Here is a 15,756-nt window from a genome sequence, read left to right on the forward strand (position 1 = left end):
GAGAAGAGTACAAATGGGTTAAGAATGAGCATAAGTTAGCTAGCATACTCGATGATTGCTTCATTCAAGTGTCTGCAAAGGATGTCTTATAAACATTTCTCCTGACTATCAATAATCCAAACAGCATTTAATGACTTCAACATTAAGGGGGCAGTCCAAAACGGACTAAAGTGATCAAAACAGAAGTATCTACATAGTGGTCTTTATTCGCAAGCTCTAAAAGAGTCGAGATCAAATTTGTGAGGGATTATTCCAGTGATGAAAGAGACCTGCACAATCACAGACCCATGACATTTAGATCAGTGGTGACTTAAATATAACGAAACTAGTTTATTAGGAATAAACTTGCAAATTACCTTTTAAGACACACAGGGAAATGTGGTTTCAGAAGAAGAGCCTACTGGGGAGTTTTGCCAACATTTATCCCTCCACCAACATCACTGAAACCTGGTCATCCATCTCATTGCTGTTTGTGTGTACAAACGGTTTACCAATGTTTCCATTCATTACAACGTCCTAAATTGGCTGTTAAGCATTTTGGGAAGTCTTGAAGTTGTGAAAGGTGCTATAAGTTCGTTCTTTCTGCACCTGACTAAATTCCTTGACTTTGAGGTTGGGGGAGGGAGACAAAAAATGATATTCCAAGTAGAATGGAAAACATTCGGATGGACATGGTCTGCCTTGACTTCCAGAGTGCTTGACAAGTTCCATAACAAAGACTATTAGCTAAGCTTAAAGCAGTACGAATTTGGGATGCAATTTGAGAATACATTGGTATTGTGGGGGGGGGGGGGGGGGGGGGGGGGGGGGGGGGGGGGGGGGGGGGGGGGGGGTGGGGGTGCAGCAAAATGGCCAAGCAGCAAGAAATATGTTGGGGTGGAGTAAATTTTGTGCCATACTCCAGGGATCAGTATTGGGACCCTGACTCTTTCTAATTTACATGAATAACCTGGATTCAGAACTTCAGTACCAGCTGGCCACATTCACAGACTGTACCAAATTAGGAGATGTACTTGGTACTGAGGGAGTGGGATTCTGGTTAGCTCTTTCAGGGAGTCAGCACAGGTGTGATGGGTTGAATGGCCTCTTTCTGTGCTGCAATTCTACCAACCCAGGGGGGTACAAAACTGCTCTTGATGGTTCTCCTGTTGGTGAAGCAGCTCCATGTTGTACAGTGAGGATAAGGAATTCACTGACTTGAGGGGAACAAACAGGATTGTGACAAAAAGTACGTGGCTACACAAGCTTGCCTCGTCCCTGCTTTTGGCAGATTTTTTTTTGTACGGTACATAGAACAGAATTTTTAGCTCAGCGGGCAGGAGCGTGCCCGACCTACTCAAGCATTAAATGTGTATTGACGTCAGCCGAGTGTGCCAATGTCAATGTGACCTCTCTCGGTATTTCACTAGGTGGGCGTGTGATAGAGATGGAGGCGCCCCCACTATTAAGTGGCCAGTCAAGTCCTTGAGACACTAATTGTGTCTGACTTTATGTAGCCTATGCGATTTTTAGGCAATCGCACAGGCAAAATGGGCAGGCGGGCAGGCCACAATTTGCAAAACCTCATCCACAGGTGGGATAAGAGAGGTCAGTGGCCTTGTCAAAGCAATTAGTGAGGAGTGCAGATGTACTTGGTACTGAGGGAGTGGTGGTTGCTTCTGTGAACAGGACAGCTTCATTTCGTTTCAGAGCTGAATTTAGAAGCTTCAGTTCAGAACTCGGTGTTGTTTTCCAGGCCCCTGGAGCATTCACACCACCTGGGGCCTTCCAAGTATCAGACAGCCTTCCCTTACCCTGGTAATGGGGATTGTGGTCTCCGCTGGAGGCACCTCCTCTGAAGAGCAAGAGGGCCAGAAGGGAGAGGAGGCCAGGTGTCCCTATTCCGCTTCCAGAGGAGCGACCTGTTGGAGAGGTGCAGGCACAAGGGGCGCAGGGTCAAAATGAAGTCCAAGACTGAAGGGGCCGCAGAAGACATCAATATCCTGCTACCAGGGTTTACAGATGGCGATGTAGCTACCTCATGTCTGAGGTGCAATGCCAAAGGAGGCTCCATCTCTCGAGGGAGACAGTGAGCTCCATCTGTCAGAGGATTGGCCCTGAGATCAGCTCCGACTGTGTAGGTGGAAACCCCATGCCAGTGGCCCTGAAGGTCACAGTGGCCCTCGACTTCTATGACTCCAGCTCTTTCCAGGGGTCAGTGGGGGAATCTTTGAAGTGTCCCAATCAGCTGTTGGCAGTTGCATCAAACTGGTGACAGACGGTCTGTTTAGGTGTGCATTGACTTTCATTTATTATATACAGACCAGGCCAGCCAAGCTGAGCGATCCAGAGGCTTTGTGGTGATTGTTGGGTTTCCCCGTTCAGGGTGCAATCAACTGCACACGTGGCCACCAAGGTGCCAGCGGGTAAGCCGCAACAGGAAGGGCTCCCACTCCATGAACGTGCAGATAGTGTGTGACCACAGGATGCTGATTCTGCAAGTATGTGCAAGGTACCCTGGCAGCTCCCATGACGCTTGCATCCTGAGACACTCGCAGGAGCCGACGTTCTTGAGTTTTCCAGGCTGACTGGATGGATGGCTGCTGGGTGACTAGGGTTATCCCCTCAAAAGGTGGCTCATGACGCCTCCCTGCCATCCAAGAACAGAGGCAGAGTTCAACAGGAGTCATGCCTCCACAAGGGTGGTGGTAGTTCCGATGCCTGGACCATTCAGGGGGCACTGCAATACTCTCGCCCATTCTTCCCCCCTGCCCCACCCCAGATCGTATGTCACTGATGGTGGTTGCATGCTGCACTCTCAACAATCTCGCAGTGGAAGGGGGGGGTACACAGTGGAGGAAGATCTTGACACAGCTGCACAGGCAGCAGATGAGTCCAGTAGTGAGTCTGAGGACAAGCACGGTAAGGAGAATGATGAGGGCATAGCTGCTGACCTGGGTATCCTCCAGGGAGTTGGGGACACCTGAGATGCTTTGTTTGAATGCTCCTTCAGCTAGACTACCAAATGAGAACCATCACCACATGCCAGCGCTGCAGGCTCCATACTCGATCCCTGACAGGACCAAGTTCTTTGGTGAACAACCTACACTATGTGCCATTGCAAAAAAAAAAATTCAGGAGACACACAGCTATCCTAATATCATGGCCTACCCTGCACCTACAGAACAAATGATGCATACAGAGGCCAGTTGCACAAAATAACATCTCATTTACTTGTGAATATGAAGCATTGCAGAAACTAACATGAACTGGTGTCTTCCATCACACGTTTTTTTTTTAAAAAATGGGGGAATCAAATATCACCCGTGATAAGGCTATGTTGTGCTTAAGGTCCCTTAAGTTTGCTTGCGTGTGCTATGTCCAGGTGCTCCCCCTTCACTGGCAGTGGCATTGGAGACAGCCTGCTCACTCTGCTGTCTTGTTGGCCTTGATGACCTTGGTGGTCATCCTCTGGCCCATGGAGCCTGTGCTGGCCTCGCCAGGGAGGGAGTGGCCACTGCCACAGCTGGCATCTCCCCAGTTGCTGCAGCATCATCAGATGCCATGGTCACTGGCAGAGGGGCGAAGGAGCTGCTGCCATCATCCAGAGCACCCTGAAAGGAGCCCACAGATGACGGGCAGCTTGTGTGCCAACTTTGGGTTGCTTTAGACTTCCCTGCTCACCATTGATGGATGGGCACCTAGCTGGGATACTGGGTGCCCAATCCATCTCACACACGGACACTAATCAGCTGAGATTATTGCTGGTGTGAGGGCTTGCAGGTCCGAGCACATCCCCAGGAACCCTTGCTTGAGTCCCTGGAGGAGCATCTTCATGAGAGTCGCCACTCTCCATGGAGGAGGCTGTGCGCTTGGCCAAGAGGGTCAACACAGTGCTCTGCAGGGACTCCTCCACAATGAACACCATGGCACGCATTCCCTCATGTATCTCCACCAGATTCTCCTGCACACCCTTTGGATATCCAGCATCTGCTGCCTCGGATGACTCCAGAGGCATATCAACTGAGCATTGTCCTGGTCCCCAGCAGTCCTCCGACTGACGACACTCTTTGCTCACGCCTGCACCTCTAAGCGAGTGTGAAGTGACCTCACCACTGTGCAACAATAGACTAGACGGTGATGTTATTCCCATTGAGGTGCTGGTATCTGCGCTAGTGCATGCTTGACAGGGTGTAATGCAGGTGCGTGGTGAGCATGGTGGTCCGCGGGTCAGGGGTGGGCCTTCAGGCTCCTCACAACTAGGGGTTGCTGGTGAGCCTAAAAGGGAAAAGAAGGACATGTCATTCGACTGTCAGTCTGCATGCCTGGCACCCTGATGAGACAGAGATATGCATCGTTGGGGCCTCGTCTTTTGATTATCAATGGGGACTCCAGGTTTGAGGCTTACATCACTATTGAGACTACACTGGAATGGTTGCAAAAAACCGATGTTCTGACCTCAGTGCACCTCACTCTTACCTTCCTCTGGCGCCACAACCTCAAGCTGCCACTTGACTGAGGTGCATGGTGCCTCTCCAGCTCATATCACGTGAGGATGTGGGGGGGTCCCCTGCCAATCCGCCACCTCTCAGCATTACTATTGGATGTTTTCTGCTGAAAGGACAGAGGAGCATTGATTAGTCCACTCTCTACCCGCAGCGCCATTGCAACCTGGCCAACCCCAGCCGAGGAACAGCTCACAGGGCTCGGCCAATGGAGCTACAAGGCACTCAGCCCAGCAGCCAGGGCTTACTCCCTTGGCCAGATCCTGCCTCATTGACATTTGCCACTCGCACTCTAATTCTGCCCATGGATTTTCTTGCATTTTTAAAGTGGTTTAAATAGCTCTTACCAACGTGCAGGTAGAGTACCTCAAATCCAGCTACCTGAAAACTGGACATTTTTTCTTGCCATGTTCCAGTGAACCTTTATCACATACGCACAGGGTTGCAAGGGGTTGAGACAGTTGAACTCGCCCAGGAAGAACAATAGACTTGCAGAATCCAATGAGGTAGAATACTTAGCTACGTGTTGCACTTGGGTTGCCCCTATTCGGTGTATCTTATTGAGTTTTGATGTCATTAAAGCCATCCAAATAGAAGTCCATGGGCTTAAAATCAAACATTGAACTTTATTCTTAAAAGTCTTTAAGTTCCATGGACAAGGTAAAAACTATTTAAACTACTTTAAAAATGCAAGAAAATCCATGGGCAGAATTAGAGTGCGAGTGGCAAATGTCAAAGAGGCAGGATCTGGCCAAGGCATGGATTGCTGCCTTGCAGCTGGCCCAAGTCAAATTAAAGAATTGTTAAAGAATACCATGTGATCTTCCGTGAATAAAATACAAATAGTTTTCAGTTACAACTGGAGTATTTTAACATCATTCCAGTTTGATCATTTCTCATTTTTTTTTGAACTGGGTACGCTGATGTAGGGAAGTGGGGAGGCATGAAAGAGTTATTAAATCCAATTCATGAGAAATGAACTAATACCCCACAGCAACGTGGCCATTAACATAAAATGCTTTACAGTCATACCAGTTGCTTTTCTGCATCCCCTATTCGCTAAATTAAGGCTTTCCAATTTTTGTATTTTTCTGAAATCTGGCACAGACTCGGTCCCAAGGTTGCCAGGTTTGAGGCACCCGACCTGTACAACATGTTTATATATTGTTATTTTAAAAGTGTGTCTTTATGCTTGGTTTTAGATCCATAGCTAAAATAAAACACATTAGAAACCATTAAGTGAGGGTAACCAGGAAACAAAGATTTTGTTTACTCCAGCTTCGACTCTGTGTACTATGATTCGACTCCTGCCATAAAAGCACAGCATTCCTTTTGTTCATTCCTGTGTTTACTCATCACCCTAACTGGAATATAAAGACTTCCCACCCTGACTCAGTGGGTATACATAGTGTTCTATGATTTATTGAGCAAGCTGGCCACCTGTCATGATAACTGATCCAAGCCAGGGACCATTGCTGAGGAAAATCTATCCCATGGGGAAAATCCTATCATTAGCAATCCCTGCTAGAACTTTCCCTGTGTGTGTCTGTATACACTGGTTAAGGATTAGTCTCTGTTGTGACCACTACAGTGCTAACTAATGCTTTGAGAGAAATTCACCCATGCATGGGGGAAGCCATGCTGGATGGAATGAAGGGTTTTGTAGCCCAGTCTCCAATCCCCACTGGGAGAGCAATGTCTAAGCTCACATTATGAATTGTTACTTGAGGTATGTCCTGGAGGGGTGTTCATGCCAGTGGAGCCACAGCCCAACATGAGGGAAGTCATAGATTGTGCTTGGAGAGGTAGAGAAAATTGGTAAAGAAGAAGCTAAAAATGGGGTGTTAGGACTTCCAAGACCTGATTTAGTCCTGTCAATTGTATAGATTTCTGTCAATAATACATTTGAAACCCTTCTGGAAATATCCAAGTGAAATTGTTGTTCATGATATATACACATACTCACTAAATTTAAGTTAGTTAATTAGTTAATTTGACTTGATGAAGCCTGTGTTACAAATCCAACTGTCAGCCTCCAGAATCCACTCACAGGGCACATTAAATGAAAATCTGCTCTGTGCACATCCAATGTTCTTTGGCAAATTATTCTATGCTGAGCCTCACAGTTCTTGGGGCAGAGGGTTACATTTTTCCTAGTGCAGATTCCAGCTGCCAGAAGGAAAACAATTCTGTTTTGCCAGAAGGTGTTTTAATTAGAATTTGGGAAAATAAATAATTTAAGAGTAGCCTTTCCTAATACTCCCCATATTTGAAGGGGGAAAGATTAGTGGTTTATATTTATATATGAACCAAAAAAAAAAGGAATTGTACACACAGGAAAGTGGAGGATTTGTGCAACGTGAAGACATACTTGAATGCTCAAGGAATGAAAACCAGTTACGTGACAGAAGTAGCAGAAAGTGTAATAGTTTTACAGTGGTGGCACATTCCCCTCAGCTCCCAGATCTCAAGAAATGCTTTGTTCCTTATCTCATGTTAAAGTGCCACCACTGATAAGTGACTATGAAAAGTGATTGTTTGTTGGGTGGTTGGAGCACTTGGCCTACTCTCCCTCAGCTTTAATAGTGCTGAAAGCAATTTTGTGGTAACCGAACATGTGTTCCTATCATGTGCATCTTCATTGGTCTGGTGTTACAAGATCCACTGTGCAAAGTTCAGTAAGGATTTGGCAGGAAGAGAGCCAGGTTGTATTGTGGGAGCACTTTGAATGAAATATACTTCTATGTTTTGTCAGCCCTGGCTCAGCGGATAGCACTCTTGCCTCTTAGTCAGAAGGTTCTGGGTTCAAGTCCCACTCCACCATCCAAGTGTAAAAATTAAAAACAAAAACAGAATTACCTGGAAAAACTCAGCAGGTCTGGCAGCATCGGCGGAGAAGAAAAGAGTTGACGTTTCGAGTCCTCATGACCCTTCGACAGAACTTGCGTTCGAGTCCAAGAAACAGTTGAAATATAAGCTGGTTTAAGGTGTGTGTGTGTGGGGCGGAGAGATAGAGAGACAGAGAGGTGGAGGGGGGGTGGTGGTGTGGTTGTAGGGACAAACAAGCAGTGATAGAAGCAGATCATCAAAAGATGTCAACGACAATAGTACAATAGAACACATAGGTGTTAAAGTTGGTGATATTATCTAAACGAATGTGCTAATTAAGAATGGATGGTAGGGCACTCAAGGTATAGCTCTAGTGGGGTTTTTTTTTATATAATGGAAATAGGTGGGAAAAGGAATTCTCCTCCCTCCCAGAAACATGATAGGGTCCCCCTTGTCCTCACTTATCACCCCACCAGCCTCCGCATTCAAAGGATCATCCTCCGCCATTTCCACCAACTCCAGCATGATGCCACCACCAAACACATCTTCCCTTCACCCCCCTTATCGGCATTCCGTAGGGATCGCTCCCTCCGGGACACCCTAGTCCACTCCTCCATCACCCCCTACTCCTCAACCCCCTCCTATGGCACCACCCCATGCCCACGCAAAAGATGCAACACCTGCCCCTTCACTTCCTCTCTCCTCACTGTCCCAAACACTCCTTTCAAGTGAAGCAGCATTTCACTTGCATTTCCCCCAACTTAGTCTACTGCATTCGTTGCTCCCAATGTGGTCTCCTCTACATTGGAGAGACCAAACGTAAGCTGGGCGACCGCTTTGCAGAACACCTGCGGTCTGTCCGCAAGAATGACCCAAACCTCCCTGTCGCTTGCCATTTTAACACTCCACCCTGCTCTCTTGCCCACATGTCTGTCCTTGGCTTGCTGCATTGTTCCAGTGAAGCCCAACGCAAACTGGAGGAACAACACCTCATTTTCCGACTAGGGACTTTACAGCCTTCCGGACTGAATATTGAATTCAACAACTTTAGGTCGTGAGCTCCCTCCCCCATCCCCCTCCCTTTCTGTTTCCCCCTTCCCTTTTTTTTTCTTCCAATAAATTATAAAGATTTTCCTTTTCCCACCTATTTCCATTATATATAAACCCCCCCCCCCCCACTAGAGCTATACCTTGAGTGCCCTACCATCCATTCTTAATTAGCACATTCGTTTAGATAATATCACCAACTTTAACTTTAACACCTATGTGTTCTATTGTACTATTGTCGTTGACATCTTTTGATGATCTGCTTCTATCACTACTTGTTTGTCCTTACAACCACACCCCCCCCACCCCCCCACCTCTCTGTCTCTCTATCTCTCCGCCCCCCACACACACACCTTAAACCAGCTTATATTTCAACTCTTTCTTGGACTCGAACTCAAGTTCTGTCGAAGGGTCATGAGGACTCGAAACGTCAACTCTTTTCTTCTCCGTCGATGCTGCCAGACCTGCTGAGTTTTTCCAGGTAATTCTGTTTTTGTTTTGGATTTCCAGCATCCGCAGTTTTTTTGTTTTTATCTGTGTAAAAATTAACACGCTTCAGTGCTGCAGCACTGTCTGAGCCTTTCAGGTGAGATGTATAAACTGAGACGGTGTACCCTCTCGGGTGGGTGTAAAAGATCCCATGGCACTATTTCAAAGACAAGCAGGGGAGTTACTCCTGGTGTCCTGGCCAATATTTATCCCTTCAACATCACAGGAACAGATTATCTGATCATTGCTGTTTGTGGGAGCTTGCTGTGTGCAAATTGGCTATTGTGGTTTCTTATACTGCAACAGTGAGTGCACTTCAAAAGTACTTCATTGGTTGTAAAGTACTTTGGGATGCCTTTTGGTCATGGAAGGCACGGTATAAATGCAAGTCTTTTTTTAAAATTAAGACACCAAGATGAAGGGCTAAGGCTCTCAAGGCAGCACACCATGAAGACTAACAGGATGAGAGGTGAATCGGAAAGGAGTGATTGGGTTACATCAGGCTTGGTTTTAAAAATCTGAGGATTATGTCTAGGAGAAACTGAATTGCATAGGTTTAATGCACTGTAAATGTGTTTAAGAACAAGATAACAAACTGAACGCTGCATTGCATCAAATTCTTTTCACCTGTGAACTAATTTGCATTCTGTCAACCAAAGATTGCAGGTTTTATTGAAGCTTGTACTGTGTAAATAGTGTAAGTAGTACAAAGATCTATTATGTAATTTTATCCCAAGTAATTTTGAGGTAAGAGTTTTACAGTCCCATTTTTGTCTTTTTTTTAAGTGTTTTTTTTAATGTGACTGGTTCCAAATTGTGCTGATTCATTTGTTTGTCATATTTATCGGGAGCTTGTCACATGTTAAAGTGCTCCACAGTATTTTATAGAGTTGGAGAAAAGCAAAAAGTAAGGCAAGTGACTGAAAATTGCAGTAAGAGTTTTGAGGGCACTTCAGGCCTTAAGGGTCAGAATTTCAGAAAATATAATTGCTATTTATTATGGGACTGCAGGAAACATGCTGCCAGAATGGTAATGCAATCCTTTTGGAACTTGGTGAGTTGGGTAATGGTCTCCAAATGCTGATGGAACTGTTGTGATTTTGGTTAAACAAGAGGCTGAGATGTAAGTGAAATGAAGCAACTGGCTATGAAGGGATAAAAACAGAGATAAAAAGAGATATTTCAACTCTTTCTTGGACTCGAACTCAAGTTCTGTCGAAGGGTCATGAGGACTCGAAACGTCAACTCTTCTTCTCCGCCGATGCTGCCAGACCTGCTGAGTTTTTCCAGGTAATTCTGTTTTTGTTTTTGTTTTGGCTATGAAGGGAGATGGAATCAATACATGAACTGCAAAGCCTTTTGACTGAAGTTGAATTACCTAATGTGCAGCAACTGTGTCTGTACAGTTACTTCAAAGACATGTTTTCAATATTATCGCTCTTACCATGGTTGTCCTTCATGTGTTGAGGGAAGTAGGCTAGCAACAGCAAATCATTCAGGAGACCTTTGGATGAGTTTACATTGGATATAGTGGGATCCTATTTTTACCAGCAGCAGATATGTTGGCCTTGTAATAACTGGCAGCAAACACAAAGTAAACCTGCTACATGTGCCAAGACCAGTGACCAGGAAGACCTTTTGTACCTGTTATACTGGCACACCATAATGCAAATATAAAAGCAGATATTGATGCAAGTTCTACACTGAAATGCATCACAAAATGAGAACAAAATATTTTGACAATTTTTTTTTTGAGGTACTTTTGGATGGGCTATCTGTTGGCCAGTGATATAACATATATAATTTTGGAAAATATTACATTTAGCTAGTTCCTCCTAAAATATGTCAATTTAAGATGCTTAACAAAAGATCTTGAGGGGGAATAAGAACATTTTCCAGTGTTGTTAAGCTCTTCCAAACAGCCGGCCCAAGAATGGCAGGCTGAATGCACAAGGAGACGCCCCTTCTCCAGACCCTGTTTGCATTTGAACAAATTTCTCTCATAGGCAATTAACAGGTTTCACTTTTTGACCACTCTTACTACATACTTGAAACATAAGGGGCAGAATTTTTCCCTTGGCGGGTGGGGGCAGTCAGGAAGCTGACCCACCGCCTGTGATTGGCACCGCACCATGATTTCACGCTGGCAGGCCAATTAAGCCCCGCCCACCATGAGATGTCGGCGGCAGCGCTGAGCGCTGCCTGTGTGGGGAACGGCAAGCGGGCCGAGCGTGAACATCGCATTTGTGCACAAGTGAGCGCTTCATTATCTCCCCGAGGCACAGAGCTGCCTCGGAGATGAGATAGATATAAAAAAAATAAATTAAAAAAAAAATGTAATGAAACATGTCTCCTCATGTGACTCTATCATGAGGAGGGACATGTTATTAATGAAATTTTAAAACTTATTATTATTATTATTTGCTTTTGGAAACTTCATCCTGCCTGTGGATGAGGTTTCCAAAAAAGAATGCCGCTTGGCCTTTTCGCCTGCGCGCCAACATTTAGGTTGGCTGGACAGTGAAAGTTAATTTAATTGACTGTTTAATGGCTTTAACAGGCTTTTTAAATTGTCGGTGGGCGTGCTGCTGACTCCACACACCCGCTGACCGAACTATCTCGCTACTGCGCGTTGACATCGGCACGCTGGGCCAAGCGAAAATTTCTGCCCAAGTTGCCGGTTATAGGTGTGTTTTTATTAGACGCACTGTCTGCCTTTTTAAAGCTGAATTAACATCTCATTTGCTTTTTCAAATAGTGAAAGGTTAAACTTCCTAAGGGAAAAAGCACAAATGCCACCTTGGTTTCCATTTACACTTTTATATATGCCTATAATCCCATGATTTATTGAGCATGATAAAAGATAAATTTCTGCCATTTCACTGGAAGCTTGGTCACACCCCTTTAATTAAGTTTGATTTGCGTTCAAAGCTCTCACCATGAATTTCCTATGGCAGGTAAAATAAATTGCTATGCAATTTGAACAAGATTAGCTGCAAATTGAACTGAAGAAAGCCTCGGGGACACCTGGTTATATCATTTTGTTTGGGCCTCTCCAGTCACTGGCAAATGTGCTCAAATAGATGAATGTAAATCCTGAGAGAAACATTTGTTTCCCACCTTCCACCCTGTATCGACCTTAGCTTATCCAAAACCGTTCGCTGTGCATGTCGTAACTGGCTCCCACTTAACCCGCTCACCCATCACCCCTCTACTTTCTGGAGGAGATTTGTTCCTGGTTCAGCAACATCTCATTCGTCTCCTTCATTTTCAAATTACTCCATAGCCTTGCCCCTTGTAATCTGTATCCCTACAACCCTCCAAGAAAAGCGAGCTAACGTTTATACAATGAGTGAAATCATCCCAGATTTGCATTAAGTGCGGTAGTGGACATGGAAAAAGACCATTTTACCTGCTGGCTGCAATGGTGGGCTTTCACACTCTATCATCCACTTCCTGCTTCACTAACTGCTGCCACAGAAAACACGCCATCTTGCTGGTGGGTGGCCTCTGCCACACCATTACCTCACTGTTTCCTCACTCTGGGTGCCTTATTTAAACTGCAGCTACACACGCTTCTCAATGTTTGCAACTCAGGACTGCTCCAGTGAAGACTTGGTCCTGACCGCCAAGAAAAGTTCAGTGACTGTCACTGGAATGCCTTTGGGAGGCTTGCAATGATTTCCTCCACCTCGCTTTGGCTGCAGGAGGTCCAGCAATCTCACCACTGGCTTGGGAGGTGGTGGCAGTGGTGGTCAGTGCCAAAGCTGCACAGAAGGGGTTGGCCATCCAGTGCAGTGAGATGATGAACGATCTCATCTGTGCCGTCAGGGTAAGGCAACCATCTCATCACTCTAAACACTCACACTCAAGGCCATCACACATTCACTGACGTCTCACTCACTGCCAACTCGAGGGACACATCTTCACATACATCCTCATCTTCCCTAGACACTGCCTCCTCAGCCCTCACATCTTAAGGCCACTTGCACAGATCAACATGTTCCTCACTAACACCCTGAGATTGCCCTGCCTTCCCCAGTACACACTGCAGCCTCTTTCCCTGCTTGAGGCTATTTCTACCCCTTCCCCAAGCAAGCCTGAGAGTGCTACCTGAAGCAAGGTAGGAAAACAAACCTGGAAGCACAGATCGCCAGGTCAATGGTGCCTATGCACATTTGTGAAACACATTGGCATGCAATCACACCATGCCCAGGTGATCCACCTTGGGGGTGATTCTGGTGAGCAGGGCTTGCAAAGAGATGCTAAAGTTTTGAAATTGGGTTTCCAACATGTGGTGGCAGGAAATTCGGCCTGCCATTGACGTGTGGAGTGGACAATCTCAAACTGGTTTCACAATGGCATAAAAACCATTTTTTGGCCACCTTGCCATATTGTCTGCTCACGCCCGCCGTGATGCTTACCACCAAAGGGACCGAACAGTTTTGGCAAGCACTCTGAATGGGTGTCAACACTTCAATCAGTGGGAATGTTTTAACAATTGCTTCCAAAAAAATTATGGAGGTGGTTTGTTGGGGTAGAGGGGAGATGTGGGTGGGAGTGTTGTTCAACTATTGACAATTCCCTAGGTACAAAGCGAATACATGACATGTATAGTCTGATGTTGAGATGACATCCATATTCCCAAAGTAAATGGGAGGGCAACTGCGGAGTTAATTTTCTCACTAGTCAGGCAAAAGTAGGGTCAGGGAAGTGATCACAAATTAATTTATTGATTGATTTTGTTTGATAGCACTTCTACAAAGCACCCTGGGGTGTTTTATTGAGTTAAAGGTGCTATGTAATACAAGTTACTGATATGATTAAAAGTCATCCAATAGCTATTTGTAATCTTCATTTCATTTGATTACAGGCTTGGCACAAAATCTGTTTTCGCTGTGCGCTGTGTGGTAAGAGCCTGGAATCCACAACAGTCACCGACAAAGATGGAGAAATCTACTGTAAAGGTAAAGCAAAATTTAACAACTGGCTGCTTATAAAGGGGAAAACCAGACATAAAATAAGACTTTGGCATGGTTGTCCTTGCCAAAGTAGAACATTCAATAGATCAAACCTGGCAGGAGTTTGCCACCACTCATTTCTCTTCGCATCATGTGTTGTTTGGAAGTAGTAGCCATGGGAAAAATATTTTCTTTTCTTGCATCAATATTTAGCTACAGTAAAGTATGTTATTCAGTTTGATTTTGAATGAGTTCGTCAGAACATACAAACATTTGAAATAGGAGCAGGAGTAGGCCAGCTGGCCCCTCAGGTCTGCTTCGCCAACAAAAATCATGGCTGATCTGTTTGTAACCTCCTGCCTACCCTGGATCACCTTTCACCCTCTTGTGTATCAAGAACCTATCTGCCTCTGCCTTAAAAATATTCAAAGACTCTGCTTCCACTACCCCTTTGAGAAAGGGAGTTCCAAAGACTCATTACCCATTGACAGAGAAAATTTCTCCTCATCTCTGTCTTAAATGGGTGACCCCTAGTTCTAGGTTCTTCCACAAGAGGAAACAACATTCTCTTCTTTGTCAAAACCCCTCAGGATCTTTAAAGGTTTTAATTAAGTCACCTCTTACTCTTCTAAACTCCAGCGGATACAAGCCTAGCCTATCCAACCTTTCCATGGAAGACAACCCACCCATTCCTGTTATTAGTCTAGTAAACCTTCTCTGAACTGCTTCTAACACATTTACACCCATCCTTAAATAAAGAGAACAATATTGTACACAGTACTCCAGATGTGGTCTCACCAATGCTGTCACAACTGAAGTGTAACTTCCCTACTTTTAAATTCGATTCTCCTCACAATAAATGATAACCACATTCTATTAGCTTTCCTAATTACTTGCTGTACCTACATACTAACCTTTTTGTGATTCATACACCAGGGCACCCAGATCCCTCTGAAACTCGGCTCTGCAATCTCTCACCATTTAGATAATATTCTTCCTGCCAAAATGAACAATTTCACATTTGTGCACCTTATACTTTAATTGCCAGATCTTTTAACCTATCTATGCCTTTGCAGATTCCTTATGTCCTCTCCACAACTTGCTTTCCTACCTATCTTTGTGTCATCAGCAAATCTAGCAACCATACCTTCGGTCCCTTCATCCAAGTCATTTCTATAAACTGTAAACAGTTGAGGCCCCAGCACTGATCCCTGTGGCCACACCACTAAACACATCCTGCCAACCAGAAAAAGACCCACTTATGCCAACTCTCCGCTTCCTGTTAGCTAGCCACTCTTCCATCCATGCCATTGTTACCCCCAAAATCATGAGCTTTTATTTTCTGCAATAACCTTTTTGATGTGGCACTTTATCAAATGCCTGCTGGAAATCTAAGTGCAGTACACCCACTGGTTCCACTTTATCCACAGCACATGTGACTCCTTCAAACCACCTTAACCAATAAATTGGCTAAACATTATTTCCCTTTCACAGAAACATGTTAACTCTGCCTTGAATTTTTCCAAGTGCCCTGCCATAACATCTTTAATAATAGCTTCTAACATTTTCTCTATGACAAATGTTAAGCTGACTGGCTTGTAGTTTCCTGCTTTCCACCTCCCTCCCTTTTTGAATACATTCGCTATTTTCCAATCTAATGGAAATCAACAATTGGGAGTGCTACCTCAGGTGCCCATTGAATCTTGCTGTAGGCGACTCACTGTAGATGCTGCATATCTCAGCCAGAATTAGAGAATTATGTCATTGGTAATGAAGTTGGCAGACTAGAAACATTCGAATCTTTCACAATCCAGGCTAATACTCCAGACCAGTACTGAAGTCCGTGCAAATGGACTTTAAACTGAGACTCCTGCTGGTTCGGGTAGATGTTAAGTTGCCATGGCTTAATTTGCAGTAATGCCACAAATTCCTCTCTCAATCAACAA

General features: G+C 44.9%; 1 protein-coding gene across 4 annotated transcripts in view; it reads left to right on the top strand.

Annotated features, from left to right (window-relative positions):
• The window catches only part of csrp3 (cysteine and glycine-rich protein 3 (cardiac LIM protein)), a 52,110-nt gene that overhangs the window by 23,277 nt on the left and 13,077 nt on the right, over positions 1 to 15,756 (top strand). For all 4 annotated transcript variants that reach the window (XM_041197806.1, XM_041197809.1, XM_041197807.1 and 1 more), the window contains exon 5: positions 13,723 to 13,816. In XM_041197806.1, the coding sequence (XP_041053740.1) occupies positions 13,723 to 13,816 (94 nt within the window). The remainder of the gene's footprint in view (positions 1 to 13,722; positions 13,817 to 15,756) is intronic.

Source organism: Carcharodon carcharias, chromosome 10, assembly GCF_017639515.1.
Source record: "Carcharodon carcharias isolate sCarCar2 chromosome 10, sCarCar2.pri, whole genome shotgun sequence".
In the NCBI taxonomy this organism is placed as follows: Eukaryota; Metazoa; Chordata; class Chondrichthyes; order Lamniformes; family Lamnidae; genus Carcharodon; species Carcharodon carcharias.